General features: G+C 41.3%; 3 protein-coding genes across 4 annotated transcripts in view; 2 read left to right on the plus strand and 1 right to left on the minus strand.

Annotated features, from left to right (window-relative positions):
* Positions 1-604, plus strand: part of LOC117957750 — a 4460-nt gene extending 3856 nt beyond the window's left edge. The window contains exon 2 of the mRNA XM_034893755.1: positions 25-604. Within this exon, the coding sequence (XP_034749646.1) occupies positions 25-172 (148 nt within the window). The 3' untranslated portion in view covers positions 173-604. The remainder of the gene's footprint in view (positions 1-24) is intronic.
* Positions 605-4194: 3590 nt separating this feature from the next.
* On the plus strand, positions 4195-9413 carry mief1 (mitochondrial elongation factor 1). 2 transcript variants are annotated; one of them, XM_034893778.1, is made up of 6 exons: positions 4195-4446; positions 4720-4873; positions 5009-5189; positions 5322-5357; positions 5621-5892; positions 6493-9413. In XM_034893778.1, exons 2-6 carry the CDS (start codon positions 4727-4729, stop codon positions 7330-7332), a joined length of 1476 nt encoding a protein of 491 aa, XP_034749669.1. In that variant the 5' UTR covers positions 4195-4446; positions 4720-4726; the 3' UTR covers positions 7333-9413. The 2 variants fall into 2 exon arrangements, with proteins under 2 accessions (XP_034749669.1, XP_034749670.1); XM_034893779.1 differs by lacking the exon at positions 5322-5357.
* Positions 9414-10250: 837 nt separating this feature from the next.
* On the minus strand, positions 10251-17542 carry napsa (napsin A aspartic peptidase). Its single transcript, XM_034893785.1, has 9 exons — positions 17327-17542; positions 16812-16965; positions 15958-16081; positions 15014-15132; positions 14663-14862; positions 14298-14420; positions 13298-13442; positions 12205-12303; positions 10251-10438 (listed from the first exon to the last, which is right to left on the minus strand). Exons 1-9 carry the CDS (start codon positions 17392-17394, stop codon positions 10277-10279), a joined length of 1194 nt encoding a protein of 397 aa, XP_034749676.1. The 5' UTR covers positions 17395-17542; the 3' UTR covers positions 10251-10276.
* Positions 17543-19251: the final 1709 nt, after the last annotated feature.

Genomic DNA, 19251 nt, shown 5'->3' on the forward strand with positions numbered 1-19251 from the left:
AGTGCCAGAGCAGTCCTACAAATGGTACACTAACATGCGTCAAGTGAAACCACTCCTCACCAGTGGATGGGGCATGGGGACGGAGCGCTACTTGTGTTGGCTGCTTCAGCATGATGACATCAGAGATATACATATCATTCCTAGGATGAAAGGAAGAAAGTACATGCCCTGATCTTCTCCACAGGTCTACAAGCCTTTAGATGTGATATAATTGTAATAATGGCGCGAAAGAGGATTATACAATATAGATTTTATACATAAGAATGCCTTAATAGTCCAGACTTTGGACTTTTATCCAGCTTTAAGTGTCCTATAAACATTCCTGGTCCATGGCTAAAGAAAACTCACTACAACCCTTTAATTTACCTGTCCCTTGTGTCAAAGTATAATGAATCTGAAAATGTGTGTTTTGGCACTTCAACACAAACTGGAGGTGTCATTGCAGTAAATTAAATTGATGCAAAAAAAGTTGAATTTGAGGTTACAGGAAGTAAATCTGCAGTTATTTGTTAAATTTGAACATTTAGAGTTTGTTTCATTTTTTTAAGTAGTGTCAATGTAAATGCAAAGTGAGAATACATAAATTGTGCGAGTACAACTTGAATTATTTCAGCATATTCTTTTCTTGTGTACAACTTAATAACTGTCTAATAATTCAAGTGAACGGAAACTTTTCGGAAGACAACATGAAGATAAACATCTGTTTAATTCCTTGGCCATAGGTGTTTTTTCATTATTTATGCTAGTAAATTAATCATATTGTTCTTCAATATGTTTTTGTTTTATATCTATCATATTCTTTGTATTACAGGATTCTTTTGTGAAGGTCATTTGAATTTTAAGCTCATTTTAATAGACAAACAATGACTTTTGAAACAGACATTGGCACCATCTGGATGGAGTAATCAATTGACAAGGTCAATGGGACCTGTTCCCAAAAGCCACCGATCAGTCATTCATAGGCCTCTGTGCATAGAGACAAAGCTAAGATGTATATGCATAAATGTAGCATTTTAGCTACTTTTGATGACGAATGATAGAATGTAGTTAGAAAAAATATTTATCATGGTCTCTGGACAACAGATTGAAAGAGTACCTCAACACTTCCTGAAAATATGTTTTTGCTGACTTTGAGTGGTTTAATTTCTTACCTTGCTGTAGTGATGAACAAGTGTACTCCAGGGCCCTGTGACATCAGAGCTGGGTGCGCTAACAGGAACACCAAAGCACAGTTATTCATTCTTTTTTTTTTGTTTCACCAAGGAAATCACACCCACCTACACCCATCAGTGTTGCTGATGTGGCCAGTGGTGAAACAGGTTTGATATACTCAATCAGAGAGGGCAGTGAAAAACATCTGTTCAATTTGATAGTTAAAATGACAACACACCTGATTGATCAATGTCAGTGTGCAACAACTCATCAGTTTACCATGCATACCTGAGCAATGTGATAAAAGTGGTTGAACTCTACATTGATCTGCAAAGTTAGGTCACCAGTTCTATCAACACTCTGACATTACAGGGAGTTAATTTGTATGTTTTCATCAAGGCTGTACAATCTTAGTTAAATTGGCTCAGTTTACCCTTAACTTTGAAAAGAATGCTTTGAAGATGTCTTCCTCCCCGAACTCATCAACCTTTTCTAAGGTAACATTGTACAGGCTTCCATTGTACCTGAAACTCAACCTTTTTAAGGTTTGTCCCACTTATTAGTGTCAAGACAATGTTTATGAATAAAATCAAACAAAGCAAGACCAACAGTATGTGCACTACATGTTTGAACGTCTCTGGCCTGTGATTTTTATTTGGTCCTTTTATGTGGTAATAAACATCATAAGGACCAACATTGCAAATATGCTGATTGTTATGATGACTGTTAACTGAAATGCATTCAAGTACGCTGTCAGGAAGTATTTACTTAGGTGTATTAAACATTTCCAATATAAATGACATTTTATTGACTATTTAGAAACACAATTGTAGTGTGCACAATTACACCACACACATTTGTCCCGTAAACCATTTACATCGTTGGCATAGTGGGGGAGTTTTAACTTCAAGCGGAAACCACCTAACATGACATCTGAACGGAAACACCATCTGACAACATTTGTGTGGTTACAATAGTTGTGAAGTGCTTTGTTTCTTATAGATTGTAATTTGTTGTTATCTTGCTTTCCAGTGGGATATAGATATTTCATTTGAACCATAAACAACACTTAAAGAGAATTATTTTTTGGATCCTGGGCTGGCTCTATCTTTTTTTTTTTTTTAAAGAGATGACATAACCCCCTGTACATTTTCATCCTTAATATTTTTTATTGATACATAGCAAAAAACAGAAATAACCATAACATCAAAAACTCAATGACAGAGACGCTCTTACTTCCAAAATTCTTGAATGCATCATGTAAGATCCATCACGTGTGGTAATTAAATCATACTAAATCATAGAAAGTATAAGACAAGCAAAACGTTGTTTACTGTTAATATATACTGTTAATATTAATTATTAATATACAGTCTATGAATATACTTCTAAATACAGTATTTATGATAATGACCCGGATGTAGTATGTGAGTGGTAGCATTTGTTTCCGGTTGTCACTGTCGAATCTGACCCCCGGCTAGAGCAGAGCGCTGCCTCTGCCTGAAGACATATCTTTGCTCTATTTTCTCAAACGTAGGTTTGCTTGCGCGTGCTTTTTTGCTGTTTGTACTTGTGTTTTTGCTTCCACTTTCTCCTCCGCACATTTTTACGAGTGTGTGTCTTGTCAATAAGGCTGGCTAAAGGTAAGGTCAGCACTTTTGTAGCCTAACAGCTAGTTAGCGTGTTAAGCTAATACGCTAGTCAAGAGTGAGCGAATGAGTGACTTTTCGTTGAGCCAGCCATTTTCTGAAGCCAAATGAACCCCTGTAGCTAGATTTAAATGCCATTACTGTGCAGTCGTTTGAGGCAATAGTCACATAGCAGTCATTGGCAATTTAGGGAGTCAATGAGCCACGGTGGTAAGCTAGCTAAGTGGTCACATTTGGTTGGTTGATAACCGTAGTGAACGCTTATCACAGCTCTGAGAGGCAGTAACGTTAAAGGTCCCATGACATGGTGCTCTTTGGATGCCTTTATATAGACCTTAGTGGTCCCCTAATACCACATCTGAAGTCTCTTTCCCAAAATTCTGCCTTGGTGCAGAATTATACCCACTAGAGCCAGTCTCAGAATGAGCTTTCCTTAGTATGTGCCATTTCTGAGTCTGTAGCTTTTGAGGAGGAGAGGGGCGGGCATGGTGGAGGCTGGGGGTGTGGCATTGATCACTGCACTTTGCTCGTTTGAAAGCCATAATGTCTCTCTCATGGGCGGGCAAAGCAGAGAAAGGGGCGGTAACCTTAGCCCTAATGAAATCATAAGAAGCAAGATTCCAGATTGGCCCTGAGTTTTTAATTTTCTCAAAGGTAGAGCAGGATACCCAGGGCTCGGTTTACACCTTCCGGCATTTCTAGCCACTGGGGGACCTTAGGCAGGCTGGGGGAATGCATCTTAATGTTAAAAAAAAGTCAAAGTGTAATTTCCATGCTGTGGGACCTTTTTAATGTTGAGTGTGACTGAATGTGTGCCACAGTTGAAATAAATATAAGCTGGCAAAGATGCAGGTTGTTACGACATCTAATGTAGATATAAAGGTGAATCTAATTCATAACGATACAGATAGATTGAACAAAAATGTGTTGCATTGTCATGGACGGGCTGTGGGATGATGTTTGCTTTTTGCATCCCTAAATACTACTGTCATAACTCAGAACAGAGTGGTAACCAAAAAAGAGTGAAAGGCAGGTAGTTTTCCCTTGGGAGCCTTTTGCATAGTATTTTTTTTTTTTTTCTACACTTTTAAAGTAATTTCTATAACGGCAAACTCTTGTTCTCTCTTTTTCCGCCCATACTATATGTATCTTTCTTTCTACCAGTTGCAACATTCCATGACCATTGATCCAGCATGATGACCAGAATTTGTGCCCACACCGGATTTTAGACACCATATTTTAGACATGGTTGCTTTGTAATCCAAATGCTGATTTCATTACAAAATGATACGTTGTTATCTGTTAAAGTCTGTCCCTTCATCACACAACTTCTGCTCTTCTTTTTCCAGGTGCCAGGGTGTCCCCCCTCTCCATGTGTGGTCCCTAATGGGCGGCTGGTCTCGCAGTGCCGTGCTGGAGCTGTACCGTGCGCTGCTCCGCGCAGGGCGTCAACTTCAGTACACTGATCGCAATTACTATCGTCGTGCCGTGGCTCGCGAGTTTCGCCGCTGCCAAGCCCTGACGGTACCTGAAGATAAGGAGGACGCACTGAAGAGGGGCCAGTTCTTCCTCAACAGCCGATTGGGTGGGCTTATGTAGGGGAACAGGTCACGGGTTAAAGGTCATCTGGAGGTGTATCTCCCAGGTGAGTTTGCATATATAAGAAACTACTCTAATTCAGCAATGGAAGTGTTTAGATCTGAGACATTCTTTATGGGGAATGGTGGACTCTTAAGGGCATAGATCAAAGGCCATGAGTAAGACCGTGTTGGATGTGGCTACTCATAGGTCCTCCTATCAGTGCCGTATTCAGTCAGTGCCTCTAAGCTCAGCATCAGAAAAAAGGCGCTTTTTCTGTCCTTATCCTCTTCCTGTCGGTGTCTTCCTGTCTTACTCTCTTTATCTCCTCTGTGTTCAGTGAAAGGATGGCGGGCGTGAATGGAGACCGTAAAGGGAAGAAAGATGACAATGGGATTGGCACAGCCATTGACTTCATGCTCTCCAATGCTAAGCTTGTGCTGGGGGTGGGAGGAGCAGCCATGCTCGGCATTGCAACGCTTGCTGTCAAAAGAGTAAGGGAGAAGGAATTTATCTTTAACTGTTTTTTTTTCTTCACTTTCATTTATGATGAAAGGAAAAAGCAATGCTCTTACTTAAGCCTACATGCCAGCGTGTGAACCATGTGCTCACAATTCTTTGTTGTGCAGATGTATGACCGTGCTATAAGTGCGCCCACCAGCCCCACCAATATGGAGCCGACGGGAAAGAGAAGCTGGGAGGAGCCCGCCTGGATGGGCTCGTCACCACGGGTACTGAACCATGGAATGAAGTCCACAGTTAGCAGGTCGCTACAGTCTCTGCCTACTTCCTCCCATGCTTTTGAACCAGGTTAGTGCCCTTCAAAAGTTGAGTTAACTTCTGTCCCAATTCAATGTCTCAAATCTTTTTCGTGTTTAAATAATTGACCAGCATATTTTGTCGTTAAGACGTTCAGCCAGCTGTCATTTGATCTGTTGACAGACAGCCTATTTGGAGGATTCTTGCTCTTCCTTTACAGTGGGTGTTGGCTGTCTGTGGTGCAGTAGATGGTCATCTAGCTGTGTATATGTATTAGTTTAATATGATGTAGTTTAACATTTTTATTGTTATAATTCCTCAGATGGTTTAGAGGGACCTTAATTTGGCATTTGTAGATTCATATTTTGAAAACACACCTATGTCTCTCCTGTCCCCCCCCCCAAAACCACATCAAAAGTAATTATTTGAAATGGTGGAGGAGGGAAGATATTTTAACTTTCAATTGCTTCTAATCTCCTCAGACTGTCTGCGGAGGGCTGTGGGTCAAGCAGCTGTGGGAGGCAGCGGTGCCACTCAGTCCGACCGGCAGCGGGCCCGAATGCGTTTGTCCCTGCACGAACATCTGTGGGAGTTCTACCAAAATAATGTAAACATCCCTACTGAGGAGCAGGCTGTGGCTAGGAGGGCTGCACTGGACATTTGTGCCGAACTCCGAGTTTTCCTTCATGCCAAACTGCCTGACATGCCGCTCAGAGAGATGTACCTGAGTGGCAGTCTGTACGATGACCTGCAGGTAAGAGTTTACTTACAGTTGGTCCTACTTTAGACAAAAGAGTTATCATTTGAGCTAAATATAAATTGTTCTCTCTGAACATAGTTGGTAGGACTGGGACAATATGCTTTAGTCCCGATTTGATTCTTTCACAATAGATTGGTGCCAAATAGATTTAGATTACAATTTTCAATTATTGCAATTCTAGTATAGTGATTCAATAGTTTTGAGTATTGCGATTTTCTTTTCTTTTTTAACCAAAACAATAATTGAAAAAAAAACCCCACTTCTAGAGAAGATATAATGATACATTTCTAAAATCTATTATTTTATTTTTTTTAAAGAATGCACATTAGTCACTCATTTTAGACATTTATTTTATACATGACATGTATTTTCTGCTTTCCGTTTGTTAAGCTAGAAACGGATACGATGTAGTGGTAAATAAAAATAACTGAAAAATACAGATTCTGGGGAAAAGAACAGATTCTAAAAATGTACTCAAAAATTCCCCATACATACATACATTTTCTGATTTCATCCCAAATAGTAAGGTCATTTTGAGAAAAGAAAACCTGCTGTGCCTTTTTTCCGTTTTTATCACCTTCCTCCATTTTTCAGGTGGTGACAGCGGACCACGCCCAGCTCATGGTGCCTCTTATCTTGGAGAAGAACCTGTGGTCGTCCATCCCCGGGGAGGACACCATCATGAATGTCCCAGGTTTCTGGCTTGTCCGCAGGGAGAATTTGGAGTATTTCCCACGGAACAGCAGCTACTGGGACCGGTGCATGGTCGGAGGCTACCTCTCCCCTAAATCAGTTCTCGAGGTCTTTGACAAGCTCGTGGCTGGCTCAATCAACTGGCCAGCTATAGGGAGTGTCCTCGACTACATCATTCGTCCTGTGGTTCCCTCAGAAACACTGACCCTGGAGGTGCAGTACGAGACAGACCGGAAACTGTACGTGGACTTCCTACCGTTACTTGTGATGGAAGATGGAACCTCGCTGATAGCCAAACCACATCGACTCGCCGCAGAGCGCCACGAAAACTTGTGGCGGCAGAGCTTCCGTGTGGCCGAGACGGCGCGACTCAGGGCCCTGGACCAGGAGGACGGAGGCTGCCGGTGCGCCTGCCTAAAGCTGGCGAAGGCCGTGTGCAAGCTCAACCCTGCCCTCAACCGACTCAACGCCAGCCAACTCACCAACACCATCTTATTGCTGTGTGAAAAAGAAGGCGACTGGACCCAAGAAGCGCTGGCCGACCGGTTCCTACAGCTGCTACGAGCGCTAGTGGGACACCTAGAGGCCGGGAGGCTGCAATGTGCCCTCAGCCCTAAAGTTAACTTATTCTGTGAGCTGACTGAACAAGAAGTGGACGAGCTGGGATATACGCTCTACTGCGCTCTCTCAGATCCGGAGGGGTTGTTGAGAACTGCTGTGGCACAGCCGCCCCATCCCTGACAACCTCGTATGATAACATCACTAAACGACAACATAACATTCAAATTTCAACAACCGATTTTTGGGTAATGAGAACCTAGAGTCATGATGAGGTTCCTAGGGGGAGAAACAACTTCATGGAACTGGAATGTTAACTTTTCCTGAAACGCTGGACCTCTTCAGTCTTAAATGCCGTAAAAGTCAGTAAGAAAATGGGATACAAACGGTAGCAGTTACTTTGTGTTGAGGTCTGTTTGAGTGTTGACGCGAAAGCTGTATATGTTGTGATCAAGCAAAGCCCTATTGGAGCTCATGGCCCTCACCCAAGCCATTGTATTAATGAAGTTAAGAGCAGACATGCTGTTAAGACCTGATGCATTGGAATATAGGGATTGTACTTTGCGTTGGTTGATCATATTAAAATGGCAGGGGAAGACAGTATGTCATGCTATTTTTAACTTGTCTGAGTTTTAGGACGGACATGTCCAGTGCAGGTAAATGTTGTATACTCTGTTTTGAGATAAGTCCAAGCTACTGTGTCATGGACAGAGTGTGATGTTGATTATGTGTATGCCAACCCAAAAGCTAATAAATTCATATCAGCCTAAGGAGACAAGCTGTCTTTTCATGCTCCTTTTTGTCAGTTAATATAGAAAGTACTGCTAGTGTTTTGATCGAGTTCAGTTTGAAATGGTTTGTTAGAACTTCATTAATACAGTGGCTGCGGTCAAGATGCATGATGCTGTCAACATTTCCATGGATCTGTGACAACAGGCATTAAGCTGTTATTGGAATGTGTGCAGCTTGCATGTGTTATATTTACCTAATCTAGAAGCTGTCTCTTTGTAGTATTTCTAACTCGCACCATTCAACTATAAATCTGATGGAAAACTGATATACATCCAAAATGTGGAACATTTATACCAGTCATGAGGTCTGAACAACACAGCGCATCCATTTTCTCATTAACTTTAGGCGATAACGGAAAATGTTTCCACGTGACTGTTTAATACAGAGCTGTTCTTTGTTGTGAAAAGAAGTTTTCTTCTTTAGTCTCACCATTGATGCATAGGTCTGATGTGCTTTCTTTATTTATTTTTTGCACTGTCAAAATGTTAGTAAGTTGGTCAAAAGGGTTTCTGTAGGACGATCAAGGTGCTTTTGTCTACTGGTTTTTGCTTTTAATTTCACTTTCGACAAAAGGATAACCTTTTAATATTGACATAGGTAGTACTAAAAATCAGCGTTGGCTGAAGACAACACACTGCAGAAAACATTATACTAATGGTTGTCATTTGGCAAATTAGTCTCAGTATTAACTTCCTGGCCTGATTGCAGTTAGAGCCTTCAGCCTGTCACTGCTGCAGTTTCAGTACTGTGTCTGTATGCACACCAGACCACATTAAACCCTGATGACGTTATAGGTGCCCAGTCTGTCTAGAATAGGTAGCCCAGACAGGGATTAGTGGCGTAAAGGAGGCCATGCTGTTGGTCAGTCCTGCTCTGTACGTGAAGTGTACCAACAACACATCACCTGTGGTGATGATCAATATTCAGGCTGCTTCTGTCTGCCAGGACTACGTGTATAATTGATAGATTACAGGTGCTTATCTCTTTTAGATCTGGTAGAGCCGGATCTACTCACAGATCCTCCGTTATATAAAAGCAGCTTTGACAGCAGAGGTTCCTGACGCTAGATTAGCCTGCTAATCATTGCAGGTGACAGCAGGTGGAGTCATTACAGCTGCCAGACTGTCAAGGGGAGTTTGTGTCTTCGTTGTAAATGACATCCTAAAGTGATGTCCGAAATAATAAAATACTTTTTGTTCTCACTTGTAGCCTTAGAATGGAAAGGAAATGTAGAGATATGGAGCAAGTGTCCTCTGAATCCCCAGCCCACTGTTTGTATTGTGTACAATATGAAGGGTTGTTTAGTTCTCTTTTTCATTCAGTTAATCATCCAGGTAACAAAGAAATTAAAGGGGAATATTTTTGTATTTATTGTACATTTGTAACCAAAAAAAGAGCAGATTATTTATTTCTGTTCCATTCAACATGTAAATGACCACTTCTTGTGCTTAAGTCCTGGATGTACCGATATAAAAATGAAACCGTAGAGTCTTTGTTTGCATATTAAGTCTTCCTTTGCAGACCTACCTAATGCTGGACTGACAGAAGTAAAGTCACTGTGCCACCTTTTGTAATGTTATTGTAAAACAAAAACCCAAAGTAGATCACTACCTCTACATTGGAGTTCATACAAGCCATATGCTATGTTGCATGCTGTGTATCCCCCCCCCCCCCCCCGCTTTTTTATTTATAAGTTCAGCAGTGGAGATGAACGTAGCAGCACTTTGTATACTTCATTAAAATGTTACAAATAAAATTCTGTAGGTTTATCTTTGTTTTTTTAAGGGAGCAGTGTGATAAACCGGATTAACACTCAATGGCAGATCCGAATCTAAACCCATCCATTCAAACTTAAATAAAAACATATTTAAAGCTTTATTCATTGAGTTATGATAATACAATTAAAGGCATATTAAGAGAACCATCCAAAAAGAAATGTGAGCTTGAAATGTCATTAGGAATGATTACCAATCCAAAAAAGTTCCATTTGTTCCCAAACATAACAAAAATGAAAACTTAAAATAAAAATAGCTCTGATTGAATCCTGGCATATCACAGGGTGAAGTCTAAACTGGAAGCAGCTTCAGACAAATGCATGAAACGGAGTGCATCCGTGTCTTTGTTTAGTGACACAACACATTAAACTATTAATATCGCATCAACAATCATCAGCAGCCACTTTTCTCATATAAACACTCTAAGCAGGTGAGTACAGCAACCATTCAATGCTTTTGATTGCTGCAAAACAAATAAAGCAGACTTAATGATGAAGCTTTGCTTGGTGGGCAAAAAGAAAAAAAAAGAAAATCTTTCACCCAGACAAGAGTTCAGTAATCTACTTGGCGGGGGCGAACCCCACACGATCAGCGTTTCTGTCGAACACAGTGTAGTACCTCCCGATGAATACATCTCCCAGGATCCACAGGGGCCCTGCAGGAGGCGGGATATCCATGGCCATGAAGCCTGACAGACAGATTGATCTACCCATCTGAGACTCCTGCATCAAAAGCAGAATGAAATTCAGTTTTGCAATCATGCCTTCATGACAGGGTCACATGCCTATGTGAACGTGTATACACCAAAAGAGTCATTGAGTAGAAACAATTACAGCGACCAACAATGCATGTTTGATTATTGTACATTGGAAAATTATATTAAGACAAGACTTGAAAAAATGTCAAACTGTCATTTAAAAATTAATGACTGCATCCATAGCAATATTAAAACTCAAAGTCTCATTAATACACCTCTACATTTATTTATTTATATATATATATATATATATATATATATATATATATATATATATATATATATATATATATATATATATATATATATATATATATATATATATATATATATATATATATATATATATGTCTACTGTCTACTGTCTTGTCTAATGTCTGCAAAGTAAATGTTTTGAGAGGTGGTTGTAGTACAGCAAAGTACAATACTCCAGAAAAATATGATTACGAGATTGCATAATTTGATGCATACAATCAGCCAAAGTCCACATATTTATGAGGGAGCCGCATTTTTTTAAATATGCTGCATAGAGCATAAAGCAGCATAAATTGCCAATTTCCGCACAAAATTATACGAGGCTTGCATAATTTCATAATCTCCGCATTTGTGCTGCAAAAGCTACATATCTATCTTAGCAGGCAGTTGAAAAATGTTGAGTTTACTTCAAGAGCACATTATGAAGTGACGTAATTACGCAACATGACTCTTTTTCATCAAACTGCAGTTTTTGCAAGTTCCCGCAATTTCACTGCATAAATATCCTGTATATTCCATTGCATTTTTTGAGAAAACGTGATGCATAACCAAAGATTTTTGCCCGCAACAATCACAAAAAAACTCTTTCTAGAAGGACTGAATACCACCAATTTAATCGAGCACATCCAAAAGCACCATGCAAATTCAGTACATTACATCTATGTAATTCTGTCTTAGTTAGGAAAGTAATGATTAGTTAGTAGAATCTGGTGCATTTAGTCTCTTCCACATGGTAAAGGTATGGTGTAGCTGGAAGGTATACAGTTGATTATTAATTCAACAACAGTATCTGATCGGTATTGGGAATCGACAGATGCACGAAGCCCAGGCATCGTATAGGGACTGAAACTTGGATCGGTGCGTCCCTATTAGAAACTTATCATTATGTTGCAGATCAAACAAAAACTGAACACTTAAAAAGAGATAATGCTGGCAATACTCTATGGTTGCAGTTTAAGTTACTCTTGTTGACTCATGACTTAAACTGGAGTAGATAGTATTTGTTGGGGACTATCTTTTACACACTAGTACTGACAACACCAAATGACTCAAACTACAGCAGCCATGTTTATCAGTTAAGCGGCATGCCACATAATGCCATGGTGTGACTCATTGATGCATTTTATAATAGCACAGATGAATAAGCTGCATTGGGTATTTACTGCCTAAACAGACTTGTTATAAAAAAAAGGACCAATGCATTGCTGGTTTTGGTACTTCCATGGGATTTGTTGACAATAAGAAAATATGATATATCCCCAGACTTATCCTTTACAAATGGTGGGGTTTGTTGCAAGGCTATTGTATTGGATTGCATTAAATTCTAGATATATTACCGTAATCTCTTCCAAAGACTGTCATGTGTATGTTTGTTTACCTCTGAGAAAAAGTACAGTCCTTCTTTTGAATTTGTTTAAATAACTGGTAGTGACAAAATAAAAGGGAATGTTATCCATATGAAATGAGTGTATTTACCTGCATGACATAATCCTCTCCAGTCAGGTTAAATGTCTTCCCTCCAATGTTGAAGGAGATGGCAGGGAGGGATGGGATCCTCTTGCAGTCAATCAAGTACTAGAGGGGAAGGAGGAACATACTGAAATGATCTCAAAATTTCCTGATTTTACAATTTATCAAACTACGGCAGAGTCGAAGATGCAGCTTTTGGAGGTGTGCAGTAGTAGAGTGAGTCTAGATAAAACACTTTATATTTAAAGTGTTAATACATGTTTAATGGGCGGGAGGAAAAAAATTAATCCTAGCGGCGTCATACTAAATGCGTTCTAGCGAATCTCTTTAAGAGCAGTTGCACTGCTTTCAGACAACGGTGGGGAAAGACAACGCTCTCCTTGATTTCATAATGTTTACGGAGAAGCATAACAGGGAAATGAGTAGGAGAAATGCATTGCTACCAAGGCCCGGCCAAGCCGACCAATCCTAGTTGTGTTATGTTGCGAAGCCGCGACATATTGACATGTAGCTTTTATAGAGGTACACATCACGCCGGAGCGTAGGGTCAGCATCAACACGTACCACCGTCGTGGATTAAACGCAGAAGCATAAATCCGACTTAAGTGTGACTAATAGTTTATGTCAAAGAAAACCGTCTTACACCCTCCTACAACTGCAATAGCTGCAGTTGATTGGACAACCGCGTCACGTGGGTCTGTCTGCTCCCGGATTTTAAAAACAGACCACATTGGAGGCTCGTGTCTCGAAAATGGTTTACCGAAAACTGTTACTGATAACATTTAAAGCGAGAAATAAACGATGCAGAATCTGTCTTTAATTCAGATTCAGATCAGTTTGAAAGATTTTCGTCCGCTTTTGAGAGGCGTTGAGCCGAGCTGGCCACTCCTCATTTGCATAAAGTTGGCTGGATTAATAAACTTTACGCAGATAAGGAGCGGGCAACTCAATGCCCCGCTTCTCCTCAGTCCCCGCGACGCTACCAGAGCGAGTTGCCTGGCAACGTCAACAGAAATGAATGGACGCGGCCAATAGACCCCAACCGTACAGCGTCATGTCTTCAGTCAGATAGCTGTGTTTGCCAGGTGTCAGCTCTCACCTCTCCCATCAGCAGGGGCAGAGCTCCGATGGCTTTGTGCAGCGCTCTGATTTCCTCCACAGGACCGACAATCAAGGACGTTCCCGTGTCGACAATAGCCTGGCAGCCGGCTTTGCAGAGAGTCAGCTGGTTGCCAACATCCACTCTGCATGGGCAGGTTAGAGAGGAAGCAGCAGCAGGGAGAGGCAGAGACAAAAGGTGTTAGGTTGAATTACTAACGGTTAGAAATGTCTAGTCGTGCTAATGTAGCGCAGCCTTTAACGACCAAGAAGACACTCGCTTAAACAAGATAATGATTTTAAGCAATCAAAAAGACAAAACTTTTCATGAGTAATTCACTTTTTATGCATGCAACCGTGGCGGAAATGTTTTATTATTGTTACATGAAGGAACGTATGATTCGGGAACTGAGGAGGCTCTGGGTGTCCAGAGGTAAGGAAAAGACGAGGGCCTTGTGGCTGTTCCCGACTCCCCATGATAAACATTGATAAAAACTACTGTTTTGACCAACACTGACACATTAATTATCTCCTCTCGACATCGGCATTTATATATCGGCATTTTGGCGTTGCATAGTTTGTTGGCAACACTGATGTTTTCGTTATTGGGTTTTTGTTCAAAAGGACTTTAAGTGGCATATCATGAGTTTGTATTTTTTATCAGAACTTTAATATATTTTGATGTTCCTCTGTTCTGTTCTGACAATAAAACAAATTAGTAAACCTATTATTTTAGTGAGAACTCATAAATAACTACATATAACTTATGTTAGGGCAATCTGTTTAGTAATGGGTTTCTGGATTTATTAAATTTTTTATGTATATCAGCCAATGCATTGGCAAATTGGATTTATACATAACCAAATATTTGTATTGGTATCGGCCTTAAAAATCCTTTATCGGTCGGGCTCTAGAGAATACTTTTTTTAATGACTAGGCAAAAAGGAATGCATCATACCATAAAGAACACAACACTTGGAGCCAAAAAAGGTTGTTTTTACCCGCTCATCATGATCTGCCAGTAGGCCTTTCGTGTGACATTGACATAGTGCAGGTCTCCGGTGTAGTACTGGGGGTCTGTCCCACCCAGCATCAGCTCTCCTCCTACCGCTGCTTTGGGGTCTCTAAGAGACAGGGTGGACAGAAGCATAACTCGCTGGGTTAAGAAGAAACACTCAAATGTGCAAACTCATTTCACAACTGGGAAAACCCCACAGATGCTGAATTTATAACTGGAAGTAGCAGAGAAAAACTAAGTAAATACCAAGTTAACAAACCACAAAGTCTCTCTCTCTCTGGCTGATTATAATATTTATAAAAAAAAACAAAACCAGTTCTTCCAAACTTCCTGCGGTCACACACTAACCTGCTTATGTAGAAAGAGAAAATATTCTGGGGCAGCAGCTTGGCCGCCATGGCCGTGTCAAACACCGGGGTGACATTAGCTACTGATATGGAGGGGTAGGCCATGCCCAGGACCCCATCGAACCGTGCCACTGCAAATGTGATGCCAGGCTGCTTCACCGCTTCACCAAACTGCTGGCCAGGAACCGGCAGACCTGCAACCTGCAAGCAGGAGAGAAAGATGTCAATGTGCATAGAAAAATAAAGTTTCTAATGAAATGATAGGAATGGCGTGACCACCAAAATTGAGGAATGCGGTTAAACAAAAGCGGCTATGTGAGTGAGCGAGGGAATGTGAGGGAGTCAAACTCACAGAGACAGTGTCGCCGCTGATGTAGCCAGACAGACTGCCTCTGCCGTACCGGATGGAAAACTTGGTGCCATTCTGGACGTATGTGCTCGACTTCTTCGAGTTGTAACGATGATGAAGCCCTAATGAGAGAGGACATTGATGATTATTATACACCATGGACAGTTTGAAACAGAGCCAGGGAGTTTCAGTGTTTTAGTACTCAAACGCGGTCTTGGTCTCAAGATCGGTCTTAAGACCCATTTCAGAAGGTCTCAGTCTCATCTCGGAATCACCCGCATTTGTTCTGCAGGGATTTCACTATGTGTTAAAACTTTCCAAATGCAACCAATAACTTAACTCATATCTACTTTGAAATGCGTGATTGTATTGCCCAGTCTCTCTGCCCACTTCACACACACTTCCAAGAAAGTCAATCCGATTGTTGTTATTTTGCTGGCTACCGACTTCGGTGGTAGGAGGCCCATCTACATGTTTGTGTTCAGGAGCTAATCTCTCATAAAATGTCCATGGCTGTAGGCTATATGGAGTAACAAATACCAGCTATTTATTCATATTATACGCATTTCTGGATTTTTAGAACGTCTGTCCTACTTACAATGTACTGTACATTGTGATGTACATTGTATTGTGCTTTGATTGCAATATTGCCAGAAAACAAACAGAAAACTAACTTAACTGTACAAGTCAGCAGTTAAGTTCAATATACTGTACATTCCTGTGACAAAGTATTACTCAACAGTTAATGGTAATGACACTAAAGAAGTCAAAACAGCGCTAGGATACAGCTAAAGGTTTGCATGCATACTTCAGGTAAAAAGCAAACTCTAAGAAGAAGAGGGATATTTTAGTCACTGCTGCCTGGTAAATACAGCGAGGATCTTCCAGGAAGTAGCCAACTGATACACGTATAGAGCGTGCTGAACGAGTCAGTTCCTCAAACTCACAGCAAGCCAGATCGAGGAAGGAGCAGTGAATGGAGGGGACCCAGAGGTTGGAGGAGCCGGTGTCAAACAGCACAGTGAAGTCCTGTGGGGGGGTGCCAATGCTAATCACCCCATAGTACTGGGCCTGAGGAGACAATACATAACACTGAGATCTGCTGGGAAACATCTGGGACTAATAACACACTGTGTCTAAGTGGGAAAAGGCTTCACATGTTTAAAAACTATTCTTCCTGTTTTTAACAGGAAGAAATGTAGAGCCTATGGGTTTCAAATGTCAACTGGGGCATGGCAGTATATCAATACTATATCTGAATTTTTGGATATTGTCACATCGTGATAGGATACAAGTGTCTTTTCCTGGTTTTAAAGGCTGCATTACAGTAAAGGGATGTAATATGTATTCTGAACTGACCAGACTAAGTCATTGTTTTAATTATTTGCCTCAAAACTTTTTTTGTGTCATTTAGTGAAAACCCCAAAAGTCAACCCATCCCTGCAGTCTCAACATTGATGCATTTAGTGGAAACTATTGTGATATTTAATTTTCTCCATATCGCCCAGCTCTAAGCTGTAATGTCAACCCACGATATCACGTGGGCCCAAGTATAATATTTACTTATTTCCCTCCCTTTCACTGGCAATACTGCTCAAGAATGTAACTTTGTTTTACCCACATTACCTTGTGTCGCTATTAAACTCTTGGACTATGTGAAGCAGTGTGATGTGATGTAGGCATACATTTTATATATTTGGTGTTTGTTTATATTTTGTGTGTTGCAGCTGACATCAGGGGGAGAGGATGACTCAATTGGCATTCTGGGTTTAACTGCTAAATGAAGTGCGTATAACCGTACATCCAAGAAGTTGGTCAGCCTCTCTACGGGGACTTTGGGGGAGGGAGAGCCGTCCGGTGCTCCGGTGCTCCTCGCTAAAGCCTGAAGCTCCTCCAGAGACATCCCGTTGTCGCTCATCAGGCGCCGTGCGCTTCTGGTTTTATGAAGGGGCACTCTGAAATGAGGTAATGCTGAATTAAATGTCACGGGCACAACAATGCTCGTGCGCCTTGCACTCGAAAAAAACCCCAAATGCTTCCTGGTACAGAGCGGTCGCGTCTACTTTTACGCAAATTGTGTGACTGTAAACTGTTACCCTATCATTTAGGCTATAAGTACACTGGATATGCACACTATTACAGGTAGGCTATGACTTTAATTAGAAACACGTGCACATACCAGAAAACAAAAAAAGAAACAGACACACATGGGCGCGCGCGCATACGTTGACTGCTATCAATCAAGCCACTCTGTTGCAATGAAATGGTTGAAATGTAATATTAGCTCCTATAGTTGCCCAAATATCGGCGTATTACCTGAAGATGGCGGCACTCTGTGTTATCAGCAGCGCCCCGATGATGCAAAAACACGTCAGCTGTGTCATTTCGGTCCAAGTACTAATAACTCACACTTTGGAATTGTTTCCGCAACTAACAGATGCACTAACACAGTCCACTACTTCAACCGACGCAGTAAGCGATTCGGCAATTTCCGTATTTACTCGGTATTCCCCGTTATGTGGCTCAGTGATTGGAGGAAAAATGATCAGTAAGGTGTTCTTATTGGAGGAAGAGGATGGCCGTCATCCCGCACAGACATGTGCAAAAGGTCCCTGCACGGTCACGAGTTGAAGCCTCTTGGAACGGTTAAAGTCGAATGATAGGGCACACATCGAGTTCATGTTTGAAACTCCAGCTGAGAAAACGTTTCATATAATCGAAAACATTCTTTCAGCACTTTAATGCATACATTCCGCTAAATAATCTATAAACATAACCACACAGACTAAAGTTTACAGATGTTATCGTCCGTACGCCTCTGTCAGCATGCTTTTAGCCTCGGCTCGACAATTTTGGTGAAGAATTACCTCACTTGGGAAGCCTAATGAATGACAATGCCACTACTCTTAAACAAGTGAAAGAGGTACTCAAGTGGTTAAATTAATTTACTTTAATTTATACAGTGGGGACATTACAATTTGCACACTGTTTGTTAGTAATCACTACACACAGGCCTGAAATACACACACATGCTCAGGACCTATCTGCCTACCACCTGGCAGTGCCCAGGAGGTGAAGTGGCATCTCTCCAGCTCCCGATCCACACTCCGTACGACAACCCTCCGGTTCCCACCCCAACTCCCTATGGACTGAGCTACTGCCACCCCAAGGATCAAGGATTGCAATTCCATTACATTTGGCCCTCAAACTTAAAAATAATGATTAATTATAGTATCTAACATGGGACAAGCTTTTAAAAAACAGGACTACACTTCACATAATGCAACCCAATAGCATCTTTTGTTAGGCCATCCCTGTCTGCTCAATGCTCATGTCATTCAAACTCCATGTCACCAATTTGCTTTCTGTTAGAGAAAAGAGGCCAATGATTTCCATGGAAAGATTGATACCACTCTCTCATGCAAGAGCGGTTTCAATCGTCTTGTTTAACTCCAAGCAAGAAAGTGCATGGGCATATTTCCCAAAATAATGAACTACAGTATTCTTTTGACAATCAGACAAAAATATGCAATGGGTTAGAATCATTAACTCAAGCACTTAGAAGCCAAATCCAAATTACAGCAAATACAAATTCCATGAGTCATTTAAGCTACCATTCAACCAGCTGTCCTTCCTGACACAGCCCTGAATGACAAGGCCTTTCTCTGAAAGCATTAGCAGAAACAATCACAAAGCAGACACTCACTTAGCCTGTTGGACGAGCTTTGGAAGGCATCCCTAAAATGTTTGTTTATGTATGCACCAACCACCAAGGCACAGTTAAGTGTTACTTGGCAAACAAAATTGTTTTCTGATTGTGATTCGACTCATCACCCACACCAAATCCTGGCACACTCTATTCCTGAAACAACTCCACTGGCTTCCCATCTCCCACCGGATCACCTACAAAATCCTGGTCCTCGCCTAGAAAGGCCCCCTCAAACCTCATTGACCTCCTCTCCCTCGCCCAACCCTCACGGCCCCTCAGATCCACCTCAGCCGGTCTCCTCTCCATCCTCAAGTCCAGCCACCACAGTTCTGGGGACAGAGCCTTCTCCAGGGCAGCTCCCAGGCTCTGGAACTCCTTCCCCCAAGAGATCCGCAGCTCTGAGTCCCTCAACATCTTCCAGTCCCACGTCAAGACCCATCTCTTCACCTCTGCCTATCCATAGCTCCACGGCCCGCTCCCTTTTCATCTGTGCCTAAATCTTGTTTTGTGTTGTTTTGTTTATGATTCAGAT

The sequence above is a fragment of the Etheostoma cragini genome, chromosome 15 (assembly GCF_013103735.1).
Source record: "Etheostoma cragini isolate CJK2018 chromosome 15, CSU_Ecrag_1.0, whole genome shotgun sequence".
Classification (NCBI taxonomy): domain Eukaryota; kingdom Metazoa; phylum Chordata; class Actinopteri; order Perciformes; family Percidae; genus Etheostoma; species Etheostoma cragini.

What these genes read in the sequence shown, in the direction of transcription:
- mief1 (XM_034893778.1), top strand. Translation starts at nt 4,727, where the DNA reads ATGGCGGGCGTGAATGGAGACCGTAAAGGGAAGAAAGATGACAATGGG. An exon ending in CTCCCATGCTTTTGAACCAG is followed by an intron (nt 5,190 to 5,321) that starts GTTAGTGCCCTT and finishes ATCTGTTGACAG; the next exon opens with ACAGCCTATTTGGAGGATTC. An exon ending in GTCTGTACGATGACCTGCAG is followed by an intron (nt 5,893 to 6,492) that starts GTAAGAGTTTAC and finishes TCCATTTTTCAG; the next exon opens with GTGGTGACAGCGGACCACGC.
- napsa (XM_034893785.1), bottom strand. Translation starts at nt 17,394, where the DNA reads ATGACACAGCTGACGTGTTTTTGCATCATCGGGGCGCTGCTGATAACA. An exon ending in TGCCCCTGCTGATGGGAGAG is followed by an intron (nt 12,304 to 13,297) that starts GTGAGAGCTGAC and finishes CTTCCCCTCTAG; the next exon opens with TACTTGATTGACTGCAAGAG. An exon ending in GAGAGGATTATGTCATGCAG is followed by an intron (nt 10,439 to 12,204) that starts GTAAATACACTC and finishes CTTTTGATGCAG; the next exon opens with GAGTCTCAGATGGGTAGATC.